General features: G+C 42.6%; 1 protein-coding gene across 1 annotated transcript in view; it reads right to left on the minus strand.

Annotated features, from left to right (window-relative positions):
- SLC2A2 (solute carrier family 2 member 2) overlaps positions 1-24,487 on the minus strand; it is a 78,760-nt gene that overhangs the window by 47,234 nt on the left and 7,039 nt on the right. The window contains exon 2 of the mRNA XM_040349339.1: positions 8,518-8,613. Coding sequence (XP_040205273.1) covers positions 8,518-8,613 — 96 coding nt within the window. The remainder of the gene's footprint in view (positions 1-8,517; positions 8,614-24,487) is intronic.

Consider the following 24,487-nt stretch of genomic DNA (forward strand, 5'->3'; position numbering starts at 1 on the left):
AGTCTTGACCCCTGCATTCTGTCCATTACCGACTTTCTTACCCCAGCAACCCCCTGTCCCCCCCTCCACCTGGCTACTCCCACACAGTAATAATTGAAATATAGTGTTGAGCAGAATATGCCATATTCGATTTCGCGATATATCTCGAATATATATTCGAATATTCGAGATATATTCGCTAAATTCGAATATTCGTGATATTTTATCGAAAGTAAATGATTGCGATTTTTCGCTATTGCGAATGCGAAAATAATTGCGATTTTTTGATAACTGCGGTAGGAGCACTCTGATTGGCTCAGAATATTCGTGATATTTTATCGAAATATCGCAACATGCGAATGCGATATTTATTGCGCAATTTCGAGAAATGCTGGAGGAGCGCTCTGATTGGCTCAGAATATTCGTGATATTTTATCGAAATATCGCAACATGCGAATGCGATATTTATTGCGCAATTTCGACAAATGCTGTAGGAGCACTCTGATTGGCTCAGAATATTCGTGATATTTTACAATACAAAATAATTGCGAATATTCGGCAAATGCGGAAGGAGCACTCTGATTGGCTCAGAATATTCTTGATATTTTACAATACAAAATAATTGCGAATATTCGGCAAATGCAGAAGGAGCACTCTGATTGGCTCAGAATATTCTTGATATTTTACAATACAAAATAATTGCGAATATTCGGCAAATGTAGAAGGAGCACTCTGATTGGCTCAGAATATTCTTGATATTTTACAATACAAAATAATTGCGAATATTCGGCAAATGCGGAAGGAGCACTCTGATTGGCTCAGAATATTCGTGATATTTTACAATACAAAATAAAAAGTGTTTTGCATTGGTGGTGATTCTTTACTCTATCCATCTGTCACAGCCATTTGTCAATCAAACACCTTGAAGATTGAACACGTTCATGCTGCATGCTTTGGACTTTTTTTCACTTCACATATCAGACATTTTTATGAAAGATTATTTTTCTATTATTGGGACTATATTTCTTTATATATTTGTTTTACTGTGTATTTCACAAGTTATTTGCGCTTGCTTATTTTATAATTTGCCCACATGTCTTGTCACTAGACATATTTTTTATTCTTGTAGAGCGACTCCATTTTCTGTCTTGTATTAATTTATGTTGTATAACATTTTTGAGTTGCTGCTGTATTCTCCCCTTTTTTAAGGTATGCGCAATTTTTTCCTTCTTACAAAAAATAATAATATCAAACATACAAATATTCATAACATACACATACACAAAGCCCCCCCCTTTTGCATCAGAGACAATCAGAGTTCTCCTACCACAGTTATCGAAAATTCGCAATCATTTTCGCATTCGCAATAGCGAAAAATCGCAATTTTTTTTTTTTCAATTTGGCAACATAAAAGGATCGCCTCAGCTTAGCTACTCGGCCCAGGGTCTCTAATCATACCAGCAATGCTTTTAGACGTCGATAGGATGTGATCTGTTTTAAAAATCAAATTGAAAAAATGCGAATATTCGGAATTGCGAATATTCACCGCGAAATTCGAAATATAGCGCGATTTCTCGAATATGCTATATTCGAGTCGAATATTCGCAATGCGAATATTCGTGAGCAACACTATTGAAATAATGTGCTTCAATCATCCTGACACCATATTAACCACGGTGCCGTGATGATTTAAGCGCCAACACCAACCATTGCCCCTACAATTTGCCTGCAGAAATTTTGGCAGTGCCCCTCCAGAGATTAGACTCTGGATCCGCCCCTGGTGCATGGATGAGTCTGATCTTAGTTTTGAGTGTAATTTTTTTACCTTAGAATACTTTGTCAAGAGTCTTGATTGTGTAGCTACAAGTGTCATCACAGGCCAGCATAATAAACTGCTTTACATATATTCTATTGCCATCAAGCTCAAATCATTGTGTTAATTGTGTTTTGATTTTCGTCTTGTTTCTTTTCAGTTCTAATGCCATGTTACTACTTTTGGCTTTGACTTTTCTCAGTAAATGCAGCATATGTTGTATGCTGCCGGGTGACAAGTGTTGTGTTGTCTGCATAATCCAGGTTGTTTATGTTTCAGCCGCCAACTTAAAGCGGGAGTTCACCCATTTATTTAATTTTTGCCCTTTTCCCCTTAGATTCCTGCTCGTTTGGTCTAGGGGAATCGGCTATTTTTAAAATATGAGCAGTACTTACCCGTTTTCGAGATGCATCTTCTTCCGTCGCTTCCGGGTATGGGTCTTCGGGAGCGGGCGTTCCTTCTTGATTGACAGTCTTCCGAGAGGCTTCCGATGGTCGCATCCATCGCGTCACTCGTAGCCGAAAGAAGCCGAACTTCTGTGCGGCTCTATACTGCGCCTGCGCACCGACGTTCGGCTTCTTTCGGAAAATCGTGATGCGATGGATGCGACCGTCGGAAGCCTCTCGGAAGACTGTCAATCAAGAAGGAACGCCCATTCCCGCAGCCCATACCCGGAAGCGACGGAGAGGATGCATCTCGTAAACGGTAAGTACGGATCATATTTTAAAACAACTAGCCGATTCCCCTAGACAAAACGAGCATTAATCTAAGGGGAAAATGTGCTCTCTAAGGGTGAACCTCCGCTTTAAATGAGTTATGTGTTTGGTATTCCCATTTGCAACAGTCTACTTTGCTGTAACCAAAACAAAAGTATACAGACTTTTGGTATTCTTTGCTCTTCTCTAATATCTATCTAATATTGGCACTAATGCCTGTTGTCCCCTTGACCTTCTCTGTACCCAGCCTGAGCTTCAGGTAGTTCTTGCCCCCACTGTACGATTTTATCCTTCCTTGTATTATTTTCAGGCACACTGTGCTGGCATGTGGAATTAAAGGAGATGTACAGCCAAAGCTTGTTTGGCTGTACCGTCTCCTGTACTATGATCATCTCCTGTACTATGTTTGCTGTCTCTGACCGTCTCCTGTACTATGTCTACAGTCTCTGACCATCTCCTGTATTATGTCTGCAGTCTCTGATCATCTCCTGTACTATGTCTGCAGTCTCTGACCATCTCCTGTATTATGTCTGCAGTCTTTGATCGTCTCCTGTACTATGTCTACAGTCTCTGATCGTCTCCTCTACTATGTCTGCAGTCTCTGATTGTCTCCTGTACTATGTCTACAGTCTCTGATCGTCTCCTCTACTATGTCTGCAGTCTCTGATTGTCTCCTGTACTATGTCTACAGTCTCTGACCGTCTCCTGTACTATGTCTACAGTCTCTGACCATCTCCTGAATCATGTCTGTAGTATGTCTGAGGGTCTTTCTAACAGACTCTCTAACAAAAGCCCTCTCTGTGTCCATCAGAGAGGCCCCCCCTCCAGGTCCCAATAAAGTACTCTGCTTCTCTTCTTGTGTTTTGTTTATTGTTAAGAGATCATGTAAGGTTTCCAGGGTAATGAAGACTTTGTAGGGGAGCATCTCTGTGGTTAAGTCATTGCCATAGAAACATTTGTAAAGGGGAAGAGTTAGTAAAATGACCACGCCCATGTGGGGGGCGCCAAAAAATATTTCTGCACCCAGGCGCCTGTGACCCTAGGATCGGCCCTGGGAATGATTGCGACCATTTGGCTGGGATCCACCCAGACGCCTGGGCTGACAGCTGGCTCACCCTCTTAGTGATCTGCTGAGAGCCTGGGCCAGCCACTCTGGCCCCCTCCACAGCTCAGCACTCCAGTGAGAGTGGTGGGGGGGACAGAGCAGAGAGCCAGTGACTGACAGTCACCAGCTCCCTGCTCATGGAGCACTGGGTACTGAGAGATCAGCAATCTTTGATCGCTGACTTCCCAGCCTTAGAGCTGGCAGGGGATACCACCTAGGTAAGTATGATTTAAAAAAAAAAAAAAAAAACCCTAAACTTTTCTTTTAGGGCAATCATTCTCTAGTTGTTGCAATCCTTGGCATCATCTTTCTTCAGTATAAACAGTGATCTTTTACAGTAAGTTGGTCATGTTTTTTCCTTCCAAATCAATTGACACAAGAGCCATGATAGCACCTTTGTAGCCTCTCAATTGAAAAACCATCGATACCTGGTGACTTATTGTTCGCTAAAGCTTTAATTGCCGCTATGACTTATTCCATTAAAAAATCTGGTTCATCTTCCGTGTCACTTTCCTGTTCACTACATATTCTACAATATTATCTACATTGCTCTTTTATAAAAAAAAAAATGAATATTCAATATAATCTTTCCATCTCTTTTTGATGTTCTCTGGATCGTTCAGTATCAATCCGCTAGAGTCTTTAAGCTTCTCCAATCTAGGTTGGCGTTTCTGCTGCCATCTGAAAACCTTTTACATGCTGCCCTTCATGTTTCTGACAAATATCCTTGCAATATCATTCTTTATCTTTCTGAACTTGGCAGTGAAATGCTTGGTTCGTTCGTGAAACTTTTACTCTTGCACCAGAAATTTTGGCTTGTCGTAAAGCAATTCTACAACCTCCAATTCTGCGTCTGTAGTTTTTGGTGTGTTTTCTAAAAGCGCACCAAAAGGTGTGCATTCTGAATGTTTGGTGCACTTTCAAAAAACGCACCACAAATGTTTTAAAAAAAGTGCAAAATTGCACATTAAAAACATGCTAACACGCGTTGCTGCCCCAAAGTACACATTTAAAAATGTGAAAGAACTTGTGATAAAAAAAAAAAGCCAACATGTGGCATGGAATATTGAATTATATTGTTACACACGTCTACTATTAACTATTACCAATTAACAGCAGTGGCAAATAGAGGTATGCTAAGGTTCATAGTGTTATATCTTTACAAATACAATAACATGCAATAAAGAGTTGCATAATCATCCTGCTCTTTCATGTTCCTTGGAATTTCCACAGCCTTTGCTCTATACATCATTTACGCAATTTTGCATTGCATCATGCACCTATTCACGAAAAATGCCTACTTTAGGTATTGTTGGATGACAGTGGGGTGGGTCACTTATTCCCCTGTGACTTGAGCTGCAGACTTCTGAGATTTGTCAGTCACTGAAATAGACCTTTCATGGACTTAAGCCCCGTACACATAGGCCGAAATAACAGGAGACATCGGCCGGTTAAAAAAAAGAAAAAAACAGCCAACATTCGGCCCTTGTGTATGCCAACCTGTCAGACAGAAGCTGGTTATTTGGCCAGCTTCTGTTGGATGAGCATGCTGGAAAACCAGCAGCCGACCGACTCCTGATCAGAGCTCTCCACCAATGGCCGTCTCCCTGTCAGAACACAATAGCTCAGCAGGGGAGATCACTATAGTAACATTGCATAGTTAGTACAGTGGCTCTTGTTCAACCAAGACTTGTAGTGTGTACCAGGCTTTACACACCCAGTGTTTTTGCCCTTTTTAATGTCCCTATTCAGAGTATATGTATAATTATCTATTATGTAAGTAAGGCTAGCCACACAAGCCTTAAAGAGAAATATAATGGAATCTCTACTGCTGGCTACTGTATTCAAACACAAGGAGTGTAATAGCTGGTGTGTGTTGCTGTGGGCTTACAAGCTTACCAATAAAACTATACTCTCTCTCTCCAAAATACTAAGTGGCAGGTGAGTGGGTTTGGGCTCAGCAGCTCTTTCTTTGCACTATAAAGATAGTGGTAAAAGACAGATAGGGTCGTATGATTGTCTGTACTACCCCCTAATTATGGATTTGTTTCCTTGTTAGCAGTGTGGTCAGACCACGTTGGGGAGAAAGGGGGTTGAGCTGTCTGACCCTGCTACTCAGCGACCACTGCAGAGATTTAAATTAGACCAATGGATATGTGTGCTGCTTCCAGATGTAGCACACCGCTCTTCTGTACTTTGCAGCCGTATAGGCTTTGCTGCACCTGTGCAGAGCTCCATTCATCTATGAACCCTAGTGGTTAGTGAGTGAGGATGATTACAGGACAAATAGAAGCTTACAGGGGGACTGTGCCTGTGCTTTACCTCACTATATCTTAATGACAGCTCCATTCATCAACAGAGTTGAATGGAAATTCTCTTGGGTACACCAATGTGTGTAAGTGGTAGAAGAAAGGGCCGAATGGCCACCTGCCAGATGCAGCTCTTTGCTTTTCGGATGGGACTTTATTGTAGAGACAAATGGACTTCAATGGCCTTCCTAAATCCAAATAATAGGTTTTGGATTTGGCAAGAATCATGAGTAAAAGAAGGCTTAAAGTGATAATAATCTGTAATCCTGTCATTTGACAGCACTGATGATTTCCAAGAAGCCTGAAGCGGCTGTATACAATTTAAAATAAATTACTTTTTAATAGGCTGTGGTTGGCAATGTAGTAGGGAAATTATTTGCATACTTCTATCCACTGTGCTAAAGTAATATTTTGGTAAAATGGTAGTGTATACAGTATTTAGAATAGACTTCCAGCAGAGGTAGTGGGGAAATCAATATTAAAATTATTGTTAACTTTCTTTAAAAAATGTTAGGCCGCGTACACACGATTGGTTAAACCGATGAGAACGGTCTGATGGACCGTTTTCATCGGTCCAAACCGATCGTGTGTGGGCACCATCGGTTATTTATCCATTGTTAAAAAAAGCCAACTTGTTTTAAATTTAACCGATGGATTCCTAACCAATAGAAAAAAAACGATCGTTAGTAGGCACAACCATTGGTCAAGTTGACGCATGCTTGGAAGCATTGAACTTTGTTTTTTTCAGCACGTCGTTGTGTTTTACGTCACCGCGTTCTGACACAATCCTTTTTTTAACCGATGGTGTGTAGGCACGACTGACCATCAGTCAGCTTCATCGGATAACCAATGTAAACGGTCTATCAGACCGTTCTCATCCGATGGACCGATCGTGTGTACAGGGCTTAATACTTCCCTGCTCTGTGCAATTGTTCTTCCTCCTCTGGGGTCCCCTGCTGTCATTCCAGGATCCTCCTCTTCTCCATGTGCCACCATAGAAGCCACTTCCTAAAATAGCTCACGTGTGGGCTAGATCATGTATTTTGACACTCACAGTGAGGCTCGGCCCCACCCCTGCTCCTTTGTCACTGGATTTGATTGTCAGCAGCAGGAACAATGGCTCCCGCTGCTTTCATTGAGCCCAGTGAGCAGGGAGAGGGAGCAGCAACGCTGCTTTTCAACACAGAGCTGGATCAAGATTGGGCTCAGATAAGTGTTCAGTGGGGGCTGGGGGGTAAGCTGCTCTCAGAATGTTTTCTACTTCAATGCAGAGAATGCATTAGGGTATTAAAAAGAAAAAAAAACATTTAGAAGGGGATTTACAAAAAATGGGAGCATTCAGAATCTGGTGCCTGGTAGCCAATCAGCTTCTAACTTCAAATTGTTCAATTAGGCTTCGAAAATAAAACCTGGAAGCTGATTGGTATCTATGCAGAGTTGCACCAAATTTTGCACTCTCGAGTTTTAGTAAATAACCCCCTTAGGCCTCGTACACATGACCGGTTTCCTCGGCAGAATCCATCAAGAAACTTGGTGGGAGTTTTTTTTTGCAGAGGAAACCGGTCGTGTGTACATTTTTCAGTGAGGAAACTGTCGAGGAACTCGACGAGCCAAAAAGAGAGCATGTTCTCTTTTTCCTCGACGGGTATGGAGAAAATTGGTTTGTCGAGTTCCACGACAAGCCTAACAAGAACTCAACGAGGAAAACGATGTGTTTCGCCCGCCGAGTTTCTCGGTCGTGTGTACGAGGCCTAAGCCTTTACAACCACTTTAAGTGAATTCAGAAAAGCTTGGGATAAATATAGGTCTATAACAGAACCAACATGTAAAAAACAAAAAAACTAAAGAAAGAAAACTTGATTGACCACTTGGTCTTTTTCTGCCATCACTCTTCTGTTTCTCAAGCCTCGTACACACGACCGAGGAACTCGACGGGCGAAACACATCGTTTTCCTCGTCGAGTTCCTTGTTAGGCTGTCAAGGAATTCGACAAGGCAAGTTTCTCCATTCCCGTTGAGGAAATAGAGAACTTGCTCTCTTTTTGGCTTGTTGAGTTTCTCGACAGTTTCCTCGACGAAAATGTACACACGACCGGTTTCCTCGGCAAAAAAATATCTCCCAGCAAGTTTCTTGCTGGTTTTTGTCGAGAAACTCGGTCGTGTGTACAAGGCTTAGGTTTCTAGAAGATTTAAATACTGTTGTTTTCCGTCAAAACTCAAAGTAAATCTTAAACATAATTCAGAATAGTATACTCTCCCTTCTTCATAATTCAGAATAGATAGGTTTGCCAATTTATTTTGATGAATTTCCTAATTGTTTGCACCTTGTTGTCAGTAATATTATTTATTACGTTTGTATTTTTCACTTAAAAATCTGTTGGATCTTTGTGCATAATAAAAAGCCTGTTTTTAAATGTTGTGAATGTCTTCTGTGAAACAATTAAGTTCCTCAACGCAGTATGTTGTCCATGGTATGGAATCAGCTTTTAAACATAATATTTTAGCAAAATTCAGCATACAGGCATACCATGATAACTAACTGCAGCCCTCTTCATAACATTAGAACAGAATATAAGGAATGAATATCACATCTTACTTTTTGTGGTGCATTAATGACTCCAATGCCATATCCAAATTGTAGTGAACCCAGAACGGCTGTGAAAACTGTAAAGATGAGGGTTCCAGTCAAACTCTATAGGAACACAAAAGGAGACACAAGATATTAGTTGCTATGATGGGGATTGTAAAATGTGTTAGACATAAGTATTGTGCAATTGTTGACACCTGTGAAAACATGCTGTAAAAAGAGTGCTTTTAAAGATTATGAACTTAATATTAAAAATAAAAAATCTCATAGATAGAGTTAACAGAAAAGTAACCTTGATGTAATTAGTTGATTTTGATATTGTTCATGGGGGTCATGATTATGTTACAAAATGAAGGCAGTACCAATCAGATGCCTCTCAGATGGCATTGCATGATGGATTAGAACTTGCTTATACTTCTCCACTGTGAAGGTGCCTTCAATTGCCTTCGGCATTCCATGGCTGATCACTGGGTTGCTTGTGCTCAACCTTGATAATTTATTTTTTCTGCAAAAAAGCTTGGACAGCGCTTATGGAAACACCTGTCTGCCACAGAGTTAAAAACTCATTAAACTTTGTTCTTGCATTTGATATCCTACTGGAAATTCAAACGGCCTATTGATTTGATCATTGTGCAGGGGAGGATGATCGATTACTGTACTCTGTGTGAGGGCAGTGGTACAGATTTTCAGTGTTCTGTTAGCACAAGGCAATTAAGCGCAGTTCTAAAGTACAACATCTAAAGAATACATATTCTTTACTTTTATGCAACCTAACTGCATAAACAAAAAAAATAAAAAACATGGCTTCAATTGGGATTTAATTGTTTTGAAACTCATGTGCTAATGGGCTCCATTTAGCATTCAGTTTTGGGTGAAATTATAGTTAATCCATTATTCAGTAAAGTATTTGCCTTTCTAAATGGTTACGTTTCTTTACAAGGGTGGCATTTAGGTACTCGAGGTGCCACAACTACAGGACCCAGTTTGCCTTGGATCAGCATCATGAGTTGCCATGGTGCTGGTATGCTGCCAGCACCACAAGAACCAATGATAGTTCAGGGCAGGACGCAGAGCATCATTCATTGCTATTGCGTCCTACTGTCCATCCTCACCATGGCAATGTAAGATGCTCATCAATGGTAAGTGGTATGCAGGACCACCCCCAGCATTCAGGAGATGGTGGAAGTCCACCATATCCAGGCCTGCTCCACCTCCTGGCCTCTGCCTCTTTATTAATAGATCCCAAAGCTAGGTCTATGATGTGATGAAGGGTCTGTGTGATTGGATGGGCTTTTGTGATGGGGGAATGTGTAATTTGATGTGACGAGAGAAGTCTGTGATGGAGGGGCTCTAGGGTGATGGGGAGACTCTAAAGTGATGGAGGGACTCTGATGTAAAGAGGCGCTCTGTCATGGGGGGTACTCTGATGTGATCAGAGGGTCTCATGTTTAGGGTGCCTCTGATGTATAGAGGGAACTCTGACATGAAGTGGGGCCTTTGACATGGAAGGAAACTCTGCTGTGAAGGGGATGCTAATGTGATGGGGGGACCTTCGATGTGATGGGAGGACCTGTAATATAAATAGGGGCTTCTGATGTGAAGTTCATTTAATCAAGGCGGTTGTGTCTCAGGCTCTGGTTTACCATTGAACATTTTTGTTATTTACATGATAGACTGGGATTCCTTGAGATTTTGCATAAATTCATCAGTGAGTGTTTTGCGACTGAAAAAAATAGAAATGCTGGGTTACAGCACTGTTCTAGCTTGCATTCTATCACCTGGCACAAATTCTACTCAACTGGCACTGCGAATATTTTAACACATTTGATATTCTAGATGCAAGCCTGGTTCTATTTTCATTAATATTGCCACAAGTATATTTCCGTTGAAACAGACCTAATAAACCAAAGTCTGTACTTCTGAGGAAAGATTGGTGAATCCAGAAAGAAAATAATTCAACAATCTAAGTATTAAAGCGGAGGTTCACCCATAGAGAACACATTTTCCCCTTAGATGGATGCTCGTTTTGTCTAGGGGAATCGGCTAGTTGTTTTAAAATATGATCCGTACTTACCGTTTACGAGATGCATCTTCTCCGTCGCTTCCGGGTATGGGCTGCGGGACTGGGCGTTCCTTCTTGATTGACAGTCTTCCGAGAGGCTTCCGACGGTCGCATCCATCGCGTCACGATTTTCCGAAAGAAGCCGAACGTCGGTGCGCAGGCGCAGTATAGAGCCGCACCGACGTTCGGCTTCTTTCGGCTACTAGTGACGCGATGGATGCGACCGTCGGAAAGCCTCTCGGAAGACTGTCAATCAAGAAGGAACGCCCGCTCCCGAAGACCCATACCCGGAAGCGACGGAGAGGATGCATCTCGAAAACGGGTAAGTACTGCTCATATTTTAAAATAAATAGCCGATTCCCCTAGACAAAACGAGCATCCAGCTATGGGGAAAAGAGGAAAAAAAACACAAATGGGTGAACTCCCGCTTTAATCTCAGTTTTTTTCTCGAATATATCAATTTTATGAGAGAAGGTAATATTAGTCTGCTATGAGTAAGATCAGCATGGTGCTATGTTTATGTGATGTATAGAATACTCCACTTCCATTAAGGCACCAATCACATGTTTTCAAAACTTCATAAATTCAGTATGTGCCAAGAACACTCACTAGTCCAAATAAAATGCAGGAAAGTAATGAGATTTATTCTCATTTTTCTTTTTAAGCATAGAAATTAGACACATAATTAAATGGTATTATTTATAGGCTGTAAAGGAATGTTCATTATACTAGCCATGCATATCAGAGACAAGCAGACGACCCCCAGCAGAAGTCTAATCCTGAGGATTAGAACAACTTCCAATTCAAGAAGCTTTTCCCTAGTCTAGTTTTGCCTAAAACAGTCCAGTCACTGTTTGTTGGCCTTGTCAAAATGATGTATTGGGTTATTCTGACTCTGATTGTTGTGAAGCGATTTATCCCTTGTGAGACCTATATGCCTGGCCTGTAAAAGCAGATATAATCACTGAGGACAATCCTTATCAGATAGCTTGAACTCACCAATACTGATTCTATTCACAGAAGTTGCTTTAATCCAAACATCAGAATACATCAGATGACAGGTTACAGCAGATGAACAGGTTGTAGTATTGTGTGGTCAAAAGATGATACTGCCTGTAGCTTACTATGCAGAATACATGTGCCCTTGTTACATGTGGCCTGTAAGCAGTCTCCATAGACAGGAAGTACCAAAATTCAGGAAGAAGGGTGGAGCATACACAGAAAGGAAGTGTGTCATAGATCAGACCAAGAAAATACAGAAACTGTGCATTACAACAAAAGGTCACTAGATGGCAGCATGTAAACAAAACATAAGGTACATAGAAAATGGTTGAGAAACAATATGGGCCAGATTCACAGAGAGTTGGACGCACATTACGCCGCCGTAACGCAAACGCCGTACGCCACGACGACGCAGCGCAGAGAGGCAAGCATGGAATTCAGGAAGCCAGTGCTCCCAACGTTGCACCAGCGTGGCGTTGGTTTCAAAGGCACAGGCCGGCGTAGGTGGAAGTGGGCGTGACCCATGCAAATGAGGCGTGACCCCATGCAAATGATGGGCCGAGCACCAGACAAGTACGTTTAACGAACTGCGCATGCGCCGTGATGTGGACGCATCCCCCTGCGCATGCTCACAACCACGTCGGAACAACTGCCTAAGATACGCCGGATCACTGCGTACGCCATGAACGTAACCTACGCCCAGCCAGACACACGTCCAACGTAAAATACGCCAGCTTGTGTTCCCTGGTGCAGATCTTTGCATGTCGTCTGCTGGGTTGCACCTCCTTTATGGGGCATAACTTTATGCCAGACGTACAACTCACGCACACCTCTCTTAGCCTGCGTCGGGCGCACGCCGGTTCGTGAATTGTCATATTTCCCTCATTTGCATGTTTGAATGGCTAATCAATGGGAGCTCCCAGCATAAATGTGCACCCACTCTACGCCGGCGTAAGCAAGATACGTTGGCGGGGTGTAGCCTGGTTTTAGGCGCATTTCTGTTTGTGGGTCTTGCGCACAGATACAACGGCGCACATTTGCACTTACGTCGGCGTAACTTGTTATAAGTCGGCGTAAGTGCTTTGTGAATCCGGGCCTATGTATATATAACAAATTATATGTCTATTGGGCGGCACATGGGTAATTATCATCTTATGTCTAGAATAAAGTTATATGTATATTCTGTACATCTAGTAAATTTATTGTATATATGTTATCTTTTTATTACTGCCAGGGATGCAATTCAACTAAGACAAGAACATGCAATATTGTAAAATAACATAAATGTTGCTCTGAATGATGTGCTAGCTGTGCAACCGACCCGTGTGGGTGTCAGTTATTACATTGATGGTTAACAATCTATTATATGATATCTATTGTTCAATTATTATTATGTGAAGGCAATTACAATTATTAACCACATGTGCCAGAATACATCATATCCCCAAAGAAAGCAAAAGGAATTATATAATTTCTAAAAGTATAAACTTTCTATGCAAAAAAACACATATGATGGAATTGTATTTTTAATCCATCATTAATTCATCAATTAATGATAGCTTTCCTCATTTTATTGAGCATGCACATTCCAGCAAAGAATCGTACACGAAAGACGTCACCTGTGTTAGGGTGCTATGCACAGGTCCATGGTTACAAGTAATGCACATAATTCACGCTTTGCTTGAGATGATCAGGTGACAATCAGGCCGTATGGGATTTTCTTACAGGGTGATAGCACATACTTGAAATAAGCAGCTTGATATTTTATGCAAAGGTTTTGCTTCATTGTGGAACAATAAATGAAAATAAAAGAGTGATTGATAGGTAAATGTCCCCCCTATAATTAGTGAAAAAAATATTTCCCTTCTCCAAATTACCCAAATAACCCCATTATAGAGATGTTGTTCAACCCATTAGACAATCTACAGTATGTGTGCAATAACAAGTGCGTTTGATAGTCAGTAGCATTTCCTTTTGCTCCAGCTTAGCCCAGAATGGCCCAGTCCTTGCCCAATTCTGATTGGTCTTTAATGACTATCATTGTAGTAGAAGCACTTTAAAGACGGCTGGGTATATGAAAATGAAAACAGCTTGAGGGGGCTCATTTAGACTTGTGGTTGGGGGAAGGGGCATCAAAAAGGTGCGATTAGGATGGCATTTTGGCAATTATAGACATGTTTGTTATTTAAAAAAAAAATTACCTTTGTAATGCCTTTAAAGGAGTTGTAAACCTTTGTGTATTTTCACCTATAGGATGCATCCTATGAAAAAACACCTTGCTGTGTCCGGCTCCCCAAGCAGCGCAGCCATTGCCTCCCCCTAATGTCAATCAAATCCAATGACGTGCCCGCCGGGGAGCAGGGATGAGTCATACACTCGGCGGCTAAGGATGCCGAGTGTATGACACAGAAGTGCGCCCGCCCGCAAGGTGAGAGAGCTTCCCAGAGGGGGTTAACTATTGCGGGGAGGAGCCGCAAGAGCCACTGTGGGACCCCAGAACAGGAGGATCGGGGCCACTCTGTGCAAAACGAACTGCACAATGGAGGTAAGTATGACATGTTTGTTATTTTAAAAACAAAAAACTGAACCTTTACAACCACTTTAAGACTGGTACACACTGACCGAACTGTATCAGCCAGTTCAACAGAAATCAGCGGACATTCGACCAGTGTGTCTGTTTTTCAGGCATATTCGAGCAAGCCACCCATTAAAGTCTATGGGCAGGCGCATGTCAGCGGAGATGTGCCCGCTCACACCCACCTGCCATCCGATTCGACAAGATCCACTGAAAACAGACAGATGGCGATACATTCGCCCAGCAGATCGCATCGGATGAAAACGGACAGGCAGTCCGTTTTAATCCGATCTCCCCAAAGAGGACAGCGGGGCTCTGACAGGTCTGTCCCTGCACAGTAAGTGGAGACAGACCTGTAATCCGCCTCCTCAGCAGGGATCAATGGAGCGATCCCCCGCTAAGCTACGGATCTGCCCCATGTGAAAGGGGCCTAATACTTTAAAAACGTTTTTATATCGTATGCAATTTTACTGTATATGTACTGTACATTAAGCCATATTTTCTCATTACGTGAAGCAGGCTTCACTAAGGCTGGCCATACCCCAATCATTTCCCCTGATTCCTGCATCTACACATTCCATGTGGATGGGGGAATCCCTCCAGCTGAACTTTTGTAATCTGACAGCTGAGCGATTTTCCTGCCATCAGAATACACTATAGTAGACGGTGCTGATCGCGAGAATTTTCAGCAGGCTGGTTGTACACAAATCAATTAATAGAATGACTTGTGTACAACTAACTTGCCCATACATGGATCGAAATTCATCCTGTCCCTGCAAAACTGGTTGAATTTCGATCCATACATGGCCAGCTTTAATGCTAACCATAATATCACATGGATAACGATTGTCTTATTAAAACAGTAGACTCTCTGCAGTCCCAAATAATATTAATAATCAACAATACATCAGAAAAAGTGACCCAATGAGACTTTGTTTTTATTTAGGGCAAGAAAGAGTAATTTTCCATCCAAAAAATATGAATATTTTATTTTTTATTTTGTTATGTTGACATGAGCCCAAGAAAAATAACTTAAAACATTGCAGCTTGCTATTCCTTAGATGTGGTTGCTGTATTTAATTTTTGTCAGGCTTTTTGCTTTTATTATATCTTCACAGGAGCAGTGTGTGTCACCCCTGGACAGGACGTGCTTTAGATCTACAAAATATCACCCTTTCCTTATCTCCATAACATAGGGAGAAGATGTTCTATAGTCCACAAAGCGAGAGAGAGCAGGTAACCATGCAAGTTATCAGATTACTGGAGATATTGATATTTTTTTTTTGCAGTAATGGAACAGATATAACAAAACATTTCAGCCCCGGAAGGATTTACCCCTTCTCGGTTTACCCCCTTTTGCGATAGGGCACTGCATCGCTTTAACTGACAATTGCACGGTCGTGCAACGCTGTACCCAAACAAAATTGGCCTTTTTTCCCCATAAATAAAGCTTTATTTTGGTGGTATTTGATCACCTCTGCTATTTTTATTTTTTTGCGCTATAAACAAAAATAGAGCGACAATTTTGAAAAAAATGCAGAATTTTTAACTTTTTGCTGTAATAAATATCCCCAAAAAATATATATAATTTTATATATATAATTTTTTTCCCCTCAGTTTAGGCCGATACGTATTCTTCTACCTATTTTTGTTAAAGAAAATCGCAATAAGTGTTTATCGATTGGTTTATAAATTTATAGCGTTTACAAAATAGGGGATAGTTTTATTGCATTTTTATAAAAAAAATTTTTTACTACTAATGGCGGCGATCAGCGATTTTTTTCGTGACTGCGACATTATGGCAGACAATTTTGACACATTTTTGGGACCATTGTCATTTTCACAGCAAAAAATGCCATAAAAATGCATTGTTTACTGTGAAAATGACAATTGCAGTTTGGGAGTTAACCACAAGGGGGCGCTGAAGGGGTTAAGTGTGACCTCATTTGTGTTTCTAACTGTAGGGGGTTGTGGCTGTAGGTGTGACATCATTGATTGTGTTTCCCTATAAAAGGGAACACACGATCGATGACGGCACCACAGTGAAGAACGGGGAAGCTGTGTTTACACACAGTTCTCCCCGTTCTTCCGCTCCGGGGACCGATCGCGGGAATTTTTTGCGCTATATACAAAAAAGAGCGACAATTTTGAAAAAAAAGTAATATTTTTTCCTTTTTGCTATAATAAATATCCCCAAAATATCCCTCAGTTTAGGCCAATATATATTCTTCTACATAAAAAAATCGCAATAAGCATATATTGATTGATTTAAGCAAAAGTTATTGCTTCTGCAAAATATGGGATAGATTTAAGGCATTTTTATTATACATTTAAATTTTTTTAGTAATGGGGTGATCTGCGATTTTAATCGTGACTGCGACATTGAGGGGGACAGGTCAGACACGTTTGACACTATTTTGGGACCATTGGCATTTATACAGCAATCAGTGCTATAAAAATGCACTGATTGCTGTGTAACTGTCACTGGCAGGAAAGGGGTTAAACACCAGGGGGCGATCAAGGGGTTAACTGTGTCCCCCTCACTGTGTTCTAACTGTAGGTGGGATGGGCTCACTAGAACATGACAGGGATTACTGCTCCCGAGTCCTGATCACTGGGAGCAGTAGATCCCTGTCATGTTGCTAGGTAGAACAGGGAAATACCTTGCTTACATAGGCATCTCCTCATTCTGCCTCTCTGTGCCATGATCGCGGGCCACAGGTAGACATCGAGTCTGCAGGACTCGCGGGAATGCTCCCGCTAAACGCAGTGCCGGCGGTGGGCGTGTGCCCGCTAGCCGCTGATGACACAGCGGCGTACAGGTATGTTGCTTTGTGAACCTGTGCCACTTTGCCAACGTATATCGGCGTGAGCCAGTCAGCAAGTGGTTAAAGGATAAGTTCACTTAAAATTTTTTTTTGCATTTCCTATTTTTTTTAATGAGCTTGAAAAGCATTGCACCTGCGATCAGTAGATCGCAGGTGCCATGCAGGACTCCAACAGACTGTCAGTGTGAACTGTCTGCCCGTACATTGTACGGGTAGGCAGTTTCACAAAGGCAGGAAGAATCGATGAAATACAAGAGTGCTCAACACTGCCCCGGTAGTTCATTGACAACTACAAGCCGACAGCCACAAAGGCCACAGAAAGAAATATGCGGCCGTGTGGGTGGAGCCCTTCATGGCCATGATCTGTTCAAATATTGACAGCGGGTACAGGGAGAAGATCCCCGGTCCTCTGTTACAGGAAGTGTGAGGATCGGGGAGCAGAAACATGTTCCACCCTAAAAACAGTTGGAACTTGTAACATGTTCCCGAAGAAGAACTTATCCTTTACCAGGCTAAAAATCAGCAAATAAGAAAAGATCATTCAAAAAGATTACTTAACTTTAAGATCTATTTTCCGATCAAATAAAACCCATGCCAAGCAACTAGCATTTTCAAAAAGAAAGGTCACCAAAGCTAAATATTTTCTTAGCACAGATTTCTGGTAAATAAACGCTGCATGGACTGTGTGTCCAACATGTGAAGATTTGTTAGTGAGTGAAGCATTTCTTAACCACTTGCCGTCGCCGCACCGTCATAATACGTCCACAAGGTGGCTCTCCTAGGCGAGACCACGTAATATGACGTCCTGCATTTTTTCCGCCACTAGGGGCGCACGCGCGCCGCCGGAGGCGCGCGCGCGCGCCCCCCGCTCGCCCCCGACTCCCGTGCGTGTGCCCGGCGGGCGCGATCGCCGCCGGGCACACGCGATCGCTCGGTACAGAGCGGGGAACGGGAGCTGTGTGTGTAAACACACAGCTCTTGTTCCTGTCAGCAGGGGAAATGCTGATTTTCTGTTCATACAATGTATGAACAGAAGATCAGTGTTTCCCCTAGTAAGGCCACCCCCCCCCACAGTAAGAACACACCCAGGCATACTTAACCCCTTCCCCGCCCCCTAGTGTTAACCCCTTCACTGCCAGTGGCATTTTTATAGTAATCTAATGCATTTTTATAGCACTGATCGCTATAAAAATGCCAATGGTCCCAAAAATGTGTCAAAAATGTCCAAAGTGTCCGCCATAATGTCGCAATACCGAAAAAAAAATCGCTGATCGCCGCCATTACTAGTAAAAAAAATATTAATAAAAATGTCATAAAAATACCCCCTATTTTGTAAACGCTATAACTTTTGCGCAAACCAATCAATAAACGCTTATTGCGATTTTTTTTTACGAAAAATATGTAGAAGAATACGTATCGGCCTAAACTGAGGAAAAAAAATGTTTTTTTATATATTTTTGGGGGATATTTATTACAGCAAAAAGTAAAAAATATTAATTTTTTTCAAAATTGTCGTTCTATTTTTGTTTATAGCGCAAAAAATAAAAAACGCAGAGGTGATCAAATACCACCAAAAGAAAGCTCTATTTGTGGGAAAAAAAGGACGCCAATTTTGTTTGGGAGCCACGTCGCACGACCGCGCAATTGTCTGTTAAAGCGACGCAGTCCCGAATCGCAAAAAGTACTCTGGTCTTTGGGCAGCAATATGGTCCGGGGGGTAAGTGGTTAAAGAGGAACTTCAGTGCCCTTTCTGACGCCATTATTGTGCGTGCGCAATTGTCCTAAAGGGCATTACCCTGCCTTCAGCTCCTAGCAGAGCCCTTTGGCACACCTGTGCACGTGCAGGAGATTTCCCGTGCTTGCGCAAAGACTGAAAGATTATAAGCCTTCCACAATGCGTATAAATGTGCTGGAGAGACCTGCACCTGCCTATACCTAAAGTCCTTGGCACACACGCTCGCCGGTCACTTTATTAGGTACACCTTGCCAGTACCGGGTTGGACCACCTTTTGCCTTCAGAACTGTCTTAATTCTTTATGGCATAGATTCAACAATGTGATGGAAACATTCCTCAGAGATTTTTGTCCATATTGACATGATGGCATCACACAGTTACTGCAGATTTGTTGGCTGCACATCCATGATAAGAATCTCCCATTCCACCACATTCCAAAGGTGCTCTATTGGTTGAGATCTGGTAACTCTGGCGGCCATTGGAGCACAGTGACCTCATTGTCCTGTTCAAGAAACCAGTGGTGAGATGATTTGAGCTTTGTGACATGGTACATTATCCTGCTGGAAGTAGCCATCAGAAGATAGGTACGCTGTAGGCATAAAGGGATGGACATGGTCGCAGCAATACTCGGTACGCCGTGGCGTTTAAACGATGCTCAGTTGTACTAAGGGGCCCAGAGTATGCCAAGAAAATATCCCCCACACATCACACCAGCATGAATGGTTGACACAAGGCAGGATGGACCCATGCCTTCATGCCAAATTCTGACCCTACCATCTGAATGTCGCAGCTGAAATTGAGACTCATCAAACCAAGCAACGTTTTTACTTATCAGACCAATTTTCTATTATCCATTTTTGGGTGATAATTGTAGTCTTAGTTTCCTGTTCTTATCTGACACAGGAGTGGCACCCGCTGTGGTCTTCTGCTGCTGTAGCCCATCTGCGTCAAGGATTTTGATGTGTTGTGCAATCAGAGATGGTATTCTGCATACATTGGTTGTAATGAGTGGTTATTTAAGTCACTGTTGACTTTCTATCATCTCGAACCAGTCTGCCTCATTTTCGTTCACACAACTGCCGCTCACTGGATATTTTCTCTTTTTTGGACCATTCTCTGTAAAATCTAGAGATGGTTGTGCGTAAAATTTCCCAATACATCAGCAGTTTTTTAAATACTCAGATCAGCTCGTCTAGCACCAACAGCCGTGCTACGTTCAAAGTCAGTTAAATCCCCTTTCTTCCCCATTCTGACGCTTAGTTTGAACACTTCAGCAAGTAGTCTTCACCACGTCTAGATGCCTACATGCATTGAGTTTCTGCCATGTGTTTCCTTTACCTTTACATAGACTATCCCCCCTTCAGTCCATCACGAATGCCACTGCAAGACTCATCCACCTTACCAACCACTCAGTGTCCTCCACCCCTCTCTGCCGATCCCTCCACTGGCTTCCACTCACCCAACGAATACAATTCAAAGTATTAACAATAATTTACAAAGTCATCCACAACTCGGCCCCCCAGCTACATCACTAACCTGGTCCCAAAATACCAACCTAGCTGCTTTCTTCGGTCCTCCCAAGACCTCCTGCCCTCTAGCTCCCTTGTCACCTCCTCCCATGCTCACCTCCAGGATTTCTCCAGAGCTTCTCCCATCCTTTGGAACTCTCTACCCCAATCTGTCCGACTGTCCCCTAATCTATCCATATTTAGACAATCCCTGAAAACCTTTCTCTTTAAAGAAGCCTATCCTGCTTCTAACTAACACTGTTTTACTTCCTCCATCAGCTCATCCCCCACAGCTATTACCCTTTGTATCAATTGACCCTCCCATTTTAGATTGTAAGCTCTACTGAGCAGGGCCCTCTGATTCCTCTTGTACCAAATTGTAATGTAACTGTAATGTCTGCCTTTATTTTGTTAAGCGCTGCGCAAACTGTTGGCGCTATATAAATCCTGTATACCGTATATACTCAAGTATAAGCCGAGTTTTTCAGCACATTTTTTTGTGCTAAAAATGCCCCCCTCGGCTTATACTCAAGTCACCTTTTAGCGCCTGATCTCCCACATTTTAGGGACCCGGTCCCCTGGATCCCAAACCTGACACACATGTAGCCCCACTTTTCCTCTACAAGTGTGCAAAGTTTGTTGTCCAGGGGACCTACGACCGGGGAGCATCGATTTTTCAAACCTGGGCAGCCCTTCCATAGACTCCCATGTTAAACAGTAATTTCTCTGGTGATTTTGGGGACCCGGTACCGGCCGGCCGTAGGTCCCCTGGATCCCAAACCTGCCACACATGTAGCCCCTTCCTCTACAAGTGTGCAAAGTTTGTTGTCCAGAAGACCTACGGCCGGGGAGCACCGATTTTTCAAAGCCGGGCAGCCCTTCCATAGACTCCCATGTTAAACAGTAATTTCTCTGGTGATTTTGGGGAACCAGTACCAGCCGTTTGTAGGTTCCCTGTACCCAAAACTTGGCACACATGTAGCCCCATTTCTGGACACAGTGAGGCATGGGAACAGTGAGGCATGGACACAGTGAGGCACGGACACAGTGAGAAATGGGCACAGTGAGGCATGGACACAGTGAGAAATGGACACAGTGAGAAATGGGCACAGTGAGGCATGGGCACAGTGAGGCAAAGTGAGGCACAGTGAGATATGCAGATGAACATCCCACGCTTATACTCGAGTCAATAAGTTTTCCCAGTATTTTGTGGTAAAATTAGGTGCCTCGCTTATATTCGGGTCGGCTTAAACTCGAGTATATATGGTAATAATAATAATAGTTTTCCTTCAACAAGCCAAACAGATTTTTCCATTCACACAAGCAAGGTGGATGGAGGAATCCCCCCCACTTTTATACTGACAGCAGAACTTTACACTCTCAGATACACTTATTGGTGGCTGCAGCCACTGATCAAGAACCTTTTTTCTAGCAAACCTGGTTGACAGAAGTTGATCATTATCAAGCAGGAGCGGTATTACATAGATTGAATTTCAGCTAGTACCTGCTGAACCGGCTAAATTTGGATCCATCTATGACCAGGCCAGCTTTAATTTAGGGTAAAGGTCAGCTTTAAGAAAAGAATGATTTTATATCTCTTGCACCTTTGCTATCATTCTGTAGTAATAATACCTACTACAGTGCCAGGTTATAAAGTAACAAAGCTGCCAACTTGTAAGTCTGACGTTCAGAAATAGTGCTTATTCATTGTAAATGTGAATGTGTTTCAAAGTCTCTAACAGATGTACAGAGCAGAGGTTACTGTGATAACGTGGCATCTAGTAAGTGTGTTTGTATAGTGAGCTTTTACTACAAATCCTCAAAACAGCAACTCTGAACACTGATTTTAATTAAATATGCTGTGATCGGATTCAATCAACTGAACGCATTGTGCTATTAATAACTAGTTTTGTTATTGCAGGACAAATTTAAGGACCAACTTATGCATATTTATTGCAGGTTTTTGAAGCCAGAGGACCAGTATAAGGCTTCATTCACACAGCCGTAAAAAAAAAAAAAAAAAAAAATGCACATTTACAATGTGTTATTAATTACAGATCTGCATTGTTTTCAATTGAGCCACTTACACAGGTGCGTAAACATGCACTGTATTCAGATCGGTAACAAAGAATAGAAAAATCTGCATCTTAGAACATGTGATTTACATGCTTCCACATAAAAGCGCACGTATATGCGTTTGTAAGCATGTAAATTGGAGCCGGCTGTATGCAAATATGCATATTTGCATTAATTACCGCTGCCTATGCACTTGTGCTGAGAGCGTGCGCGCTCCCAGCACATTTATTGGTGACTAACCAAAAGCTCCCTAATGCTCATTGCGATCGGGAGTTTTCAGACCACGTGACCGTCACGACAGCCAATAACATGAACTTAAGCCGTGCTCCGCCTCCCGGCATCACTAACCTCTTAAAGGGCCGGGAGGTTAAGTATAAACAAAGGGGAAAAACGAATTATCATTGTGTACCCATACATGTCTTTAGGCATTTAAACGCATCTATACGCAAGTATTTTACGTATCATTACACAGGAAATTTTCTCCTCGACAACATGTGTAATACAGCATTAAACTTTTTATGGCCATAAGAATGAAGCCTAACAGGCAGGCACCTGGAGCTAGATTCATGTAGCTCAGCGCATAGTTTGGCCGGCGTAGCGCATCTCATATGCGCTACGCCGACGTAAAATAGGGTGCCCAGACCATTATTCACAAAGATCTGGCGCCGTACGTTGTGCCGGTGTAGGGTAAATAGGCAGGCGTAAGCCAGCCTAATTCAAATGTGTAAGGTAGTGGGCGTGTTGTATACAAAGTAGCCGTCATCCCATGTACATTTTTTCACTAACGATCCTCACATGCGCGCGCATGCTCAGAGTCACGTCGCATATACTCCCTAAGATACGTCGGCTCAATGCTTTCGATGTGAACGTAACCTACGCACATCCCCATTCATGTACCACTTACGTAAAAGACGTAAAATTTGACGGCTGTTCCGACGTCCATACTTTAACATTGGCTGCGCCTCATATAGCAGGGGTAACGTTACGTCGAACGTAAGCCTTACGTAAACGGCGTAGCGGGCGCAAGTACGTTCGTGAATCTGCGTATCTAGGTCATTTACATATTCTACGCGTAAATCTACGGAAGCGCCCCTAGCGGCCAGCGTAAATATGCACCCTAGATACTACGGCGTACTAACACTTACGTCGGTCGGAGGAAGCTAGAATTCAGGCGTATCTAGCTACCAGAATGGCATGCATAGATACGACGGCACATCTTTCTACTTACGCGGCGTATCTATAGATACGCCGACGTAAGAGCTACGTAAATCTAGCTCCTAGCATTTTGTAGAAGAATGTCCCCCAGTAGCAGCCTACATAATGCTTTCATGACAGGTTAGCTTTAAGCAAGTCATAGATATCCCCGCAGTGGCTGGATATGACAGCTTTCTGTAAACAGGCCTATTAATCACCTGAACTTGCATGTTTATGGACATAAAGTATAGAGAGGGAGTGCAAAAAACATTCTGGTGCCAGCTTCTCTTGGGGAAAACAGCATCTGTTTTCCTTTTGCTATTAACCCTGAGATAAACTAGCCGGGGTTGTCTATAGATCGCCACTTGTTCCCATAGTCATAGGAACAGTGACCATCATCCAATATGTAAAAGCCAAGCTCCAAACAAGGAGCTATAATCCCGTCCTTGCGACACCAATACAATTGGAGTGAGGGTGTCATCGGGATATAAAAGCATGGAAAGCAGTTAAAAGTTCACTTTTTTTGGTCTGTAAAGAGAAATCCCCCAAATAAAGACATAGGAAGTGCTAAAACATGGGAGGGGTTCCAACATGCAAAACAAAATAAAAAAATTTGACTAGAGTTAGTGCCGGTTCACACAGGGGCAACCTGACTTACAGCGCGACTTTGCAAGGCGACTTCAGCGCGACTTGGAGCAACTTACAACGCGACTTAAAGTTGCTTCCAGGACAGGCGACTTTGGCTGTGGCCAATCACAGAATAATCAGCTCTGTGGGAGTCGGATACCAAGTCGCTGTAGTGTGAACCAGCACTTAGGTTTTCAATTGTATGCCTGGGCAACATTTTAAATAGAAACTACACCTTGACTACATGCACATTTAGGCCCCTTTCACACGGGCCGGATCAGTAATGATACGCCCGTGAACCTCCGCTTGCTCAGCGGGGATCGCTCCGTTGATCCCCGCTGAGCCGGCGGATGACAGGGCAGACCCCGCACA

Source organism: Rana temporaria, chromosome 4 (assembly GCF_905171775.1).
Source record: "Rana temporaria chromosome 4, aRanTem1.1, whole genome shotgun sequence".
In the NCBI taxonomy this organism is placed as follows: domain Eukaryota; kingdom Metazoa; phylum Chordata; class Amphibia; order Anura; family Ranidae; genus Rana; species Rana temporaria.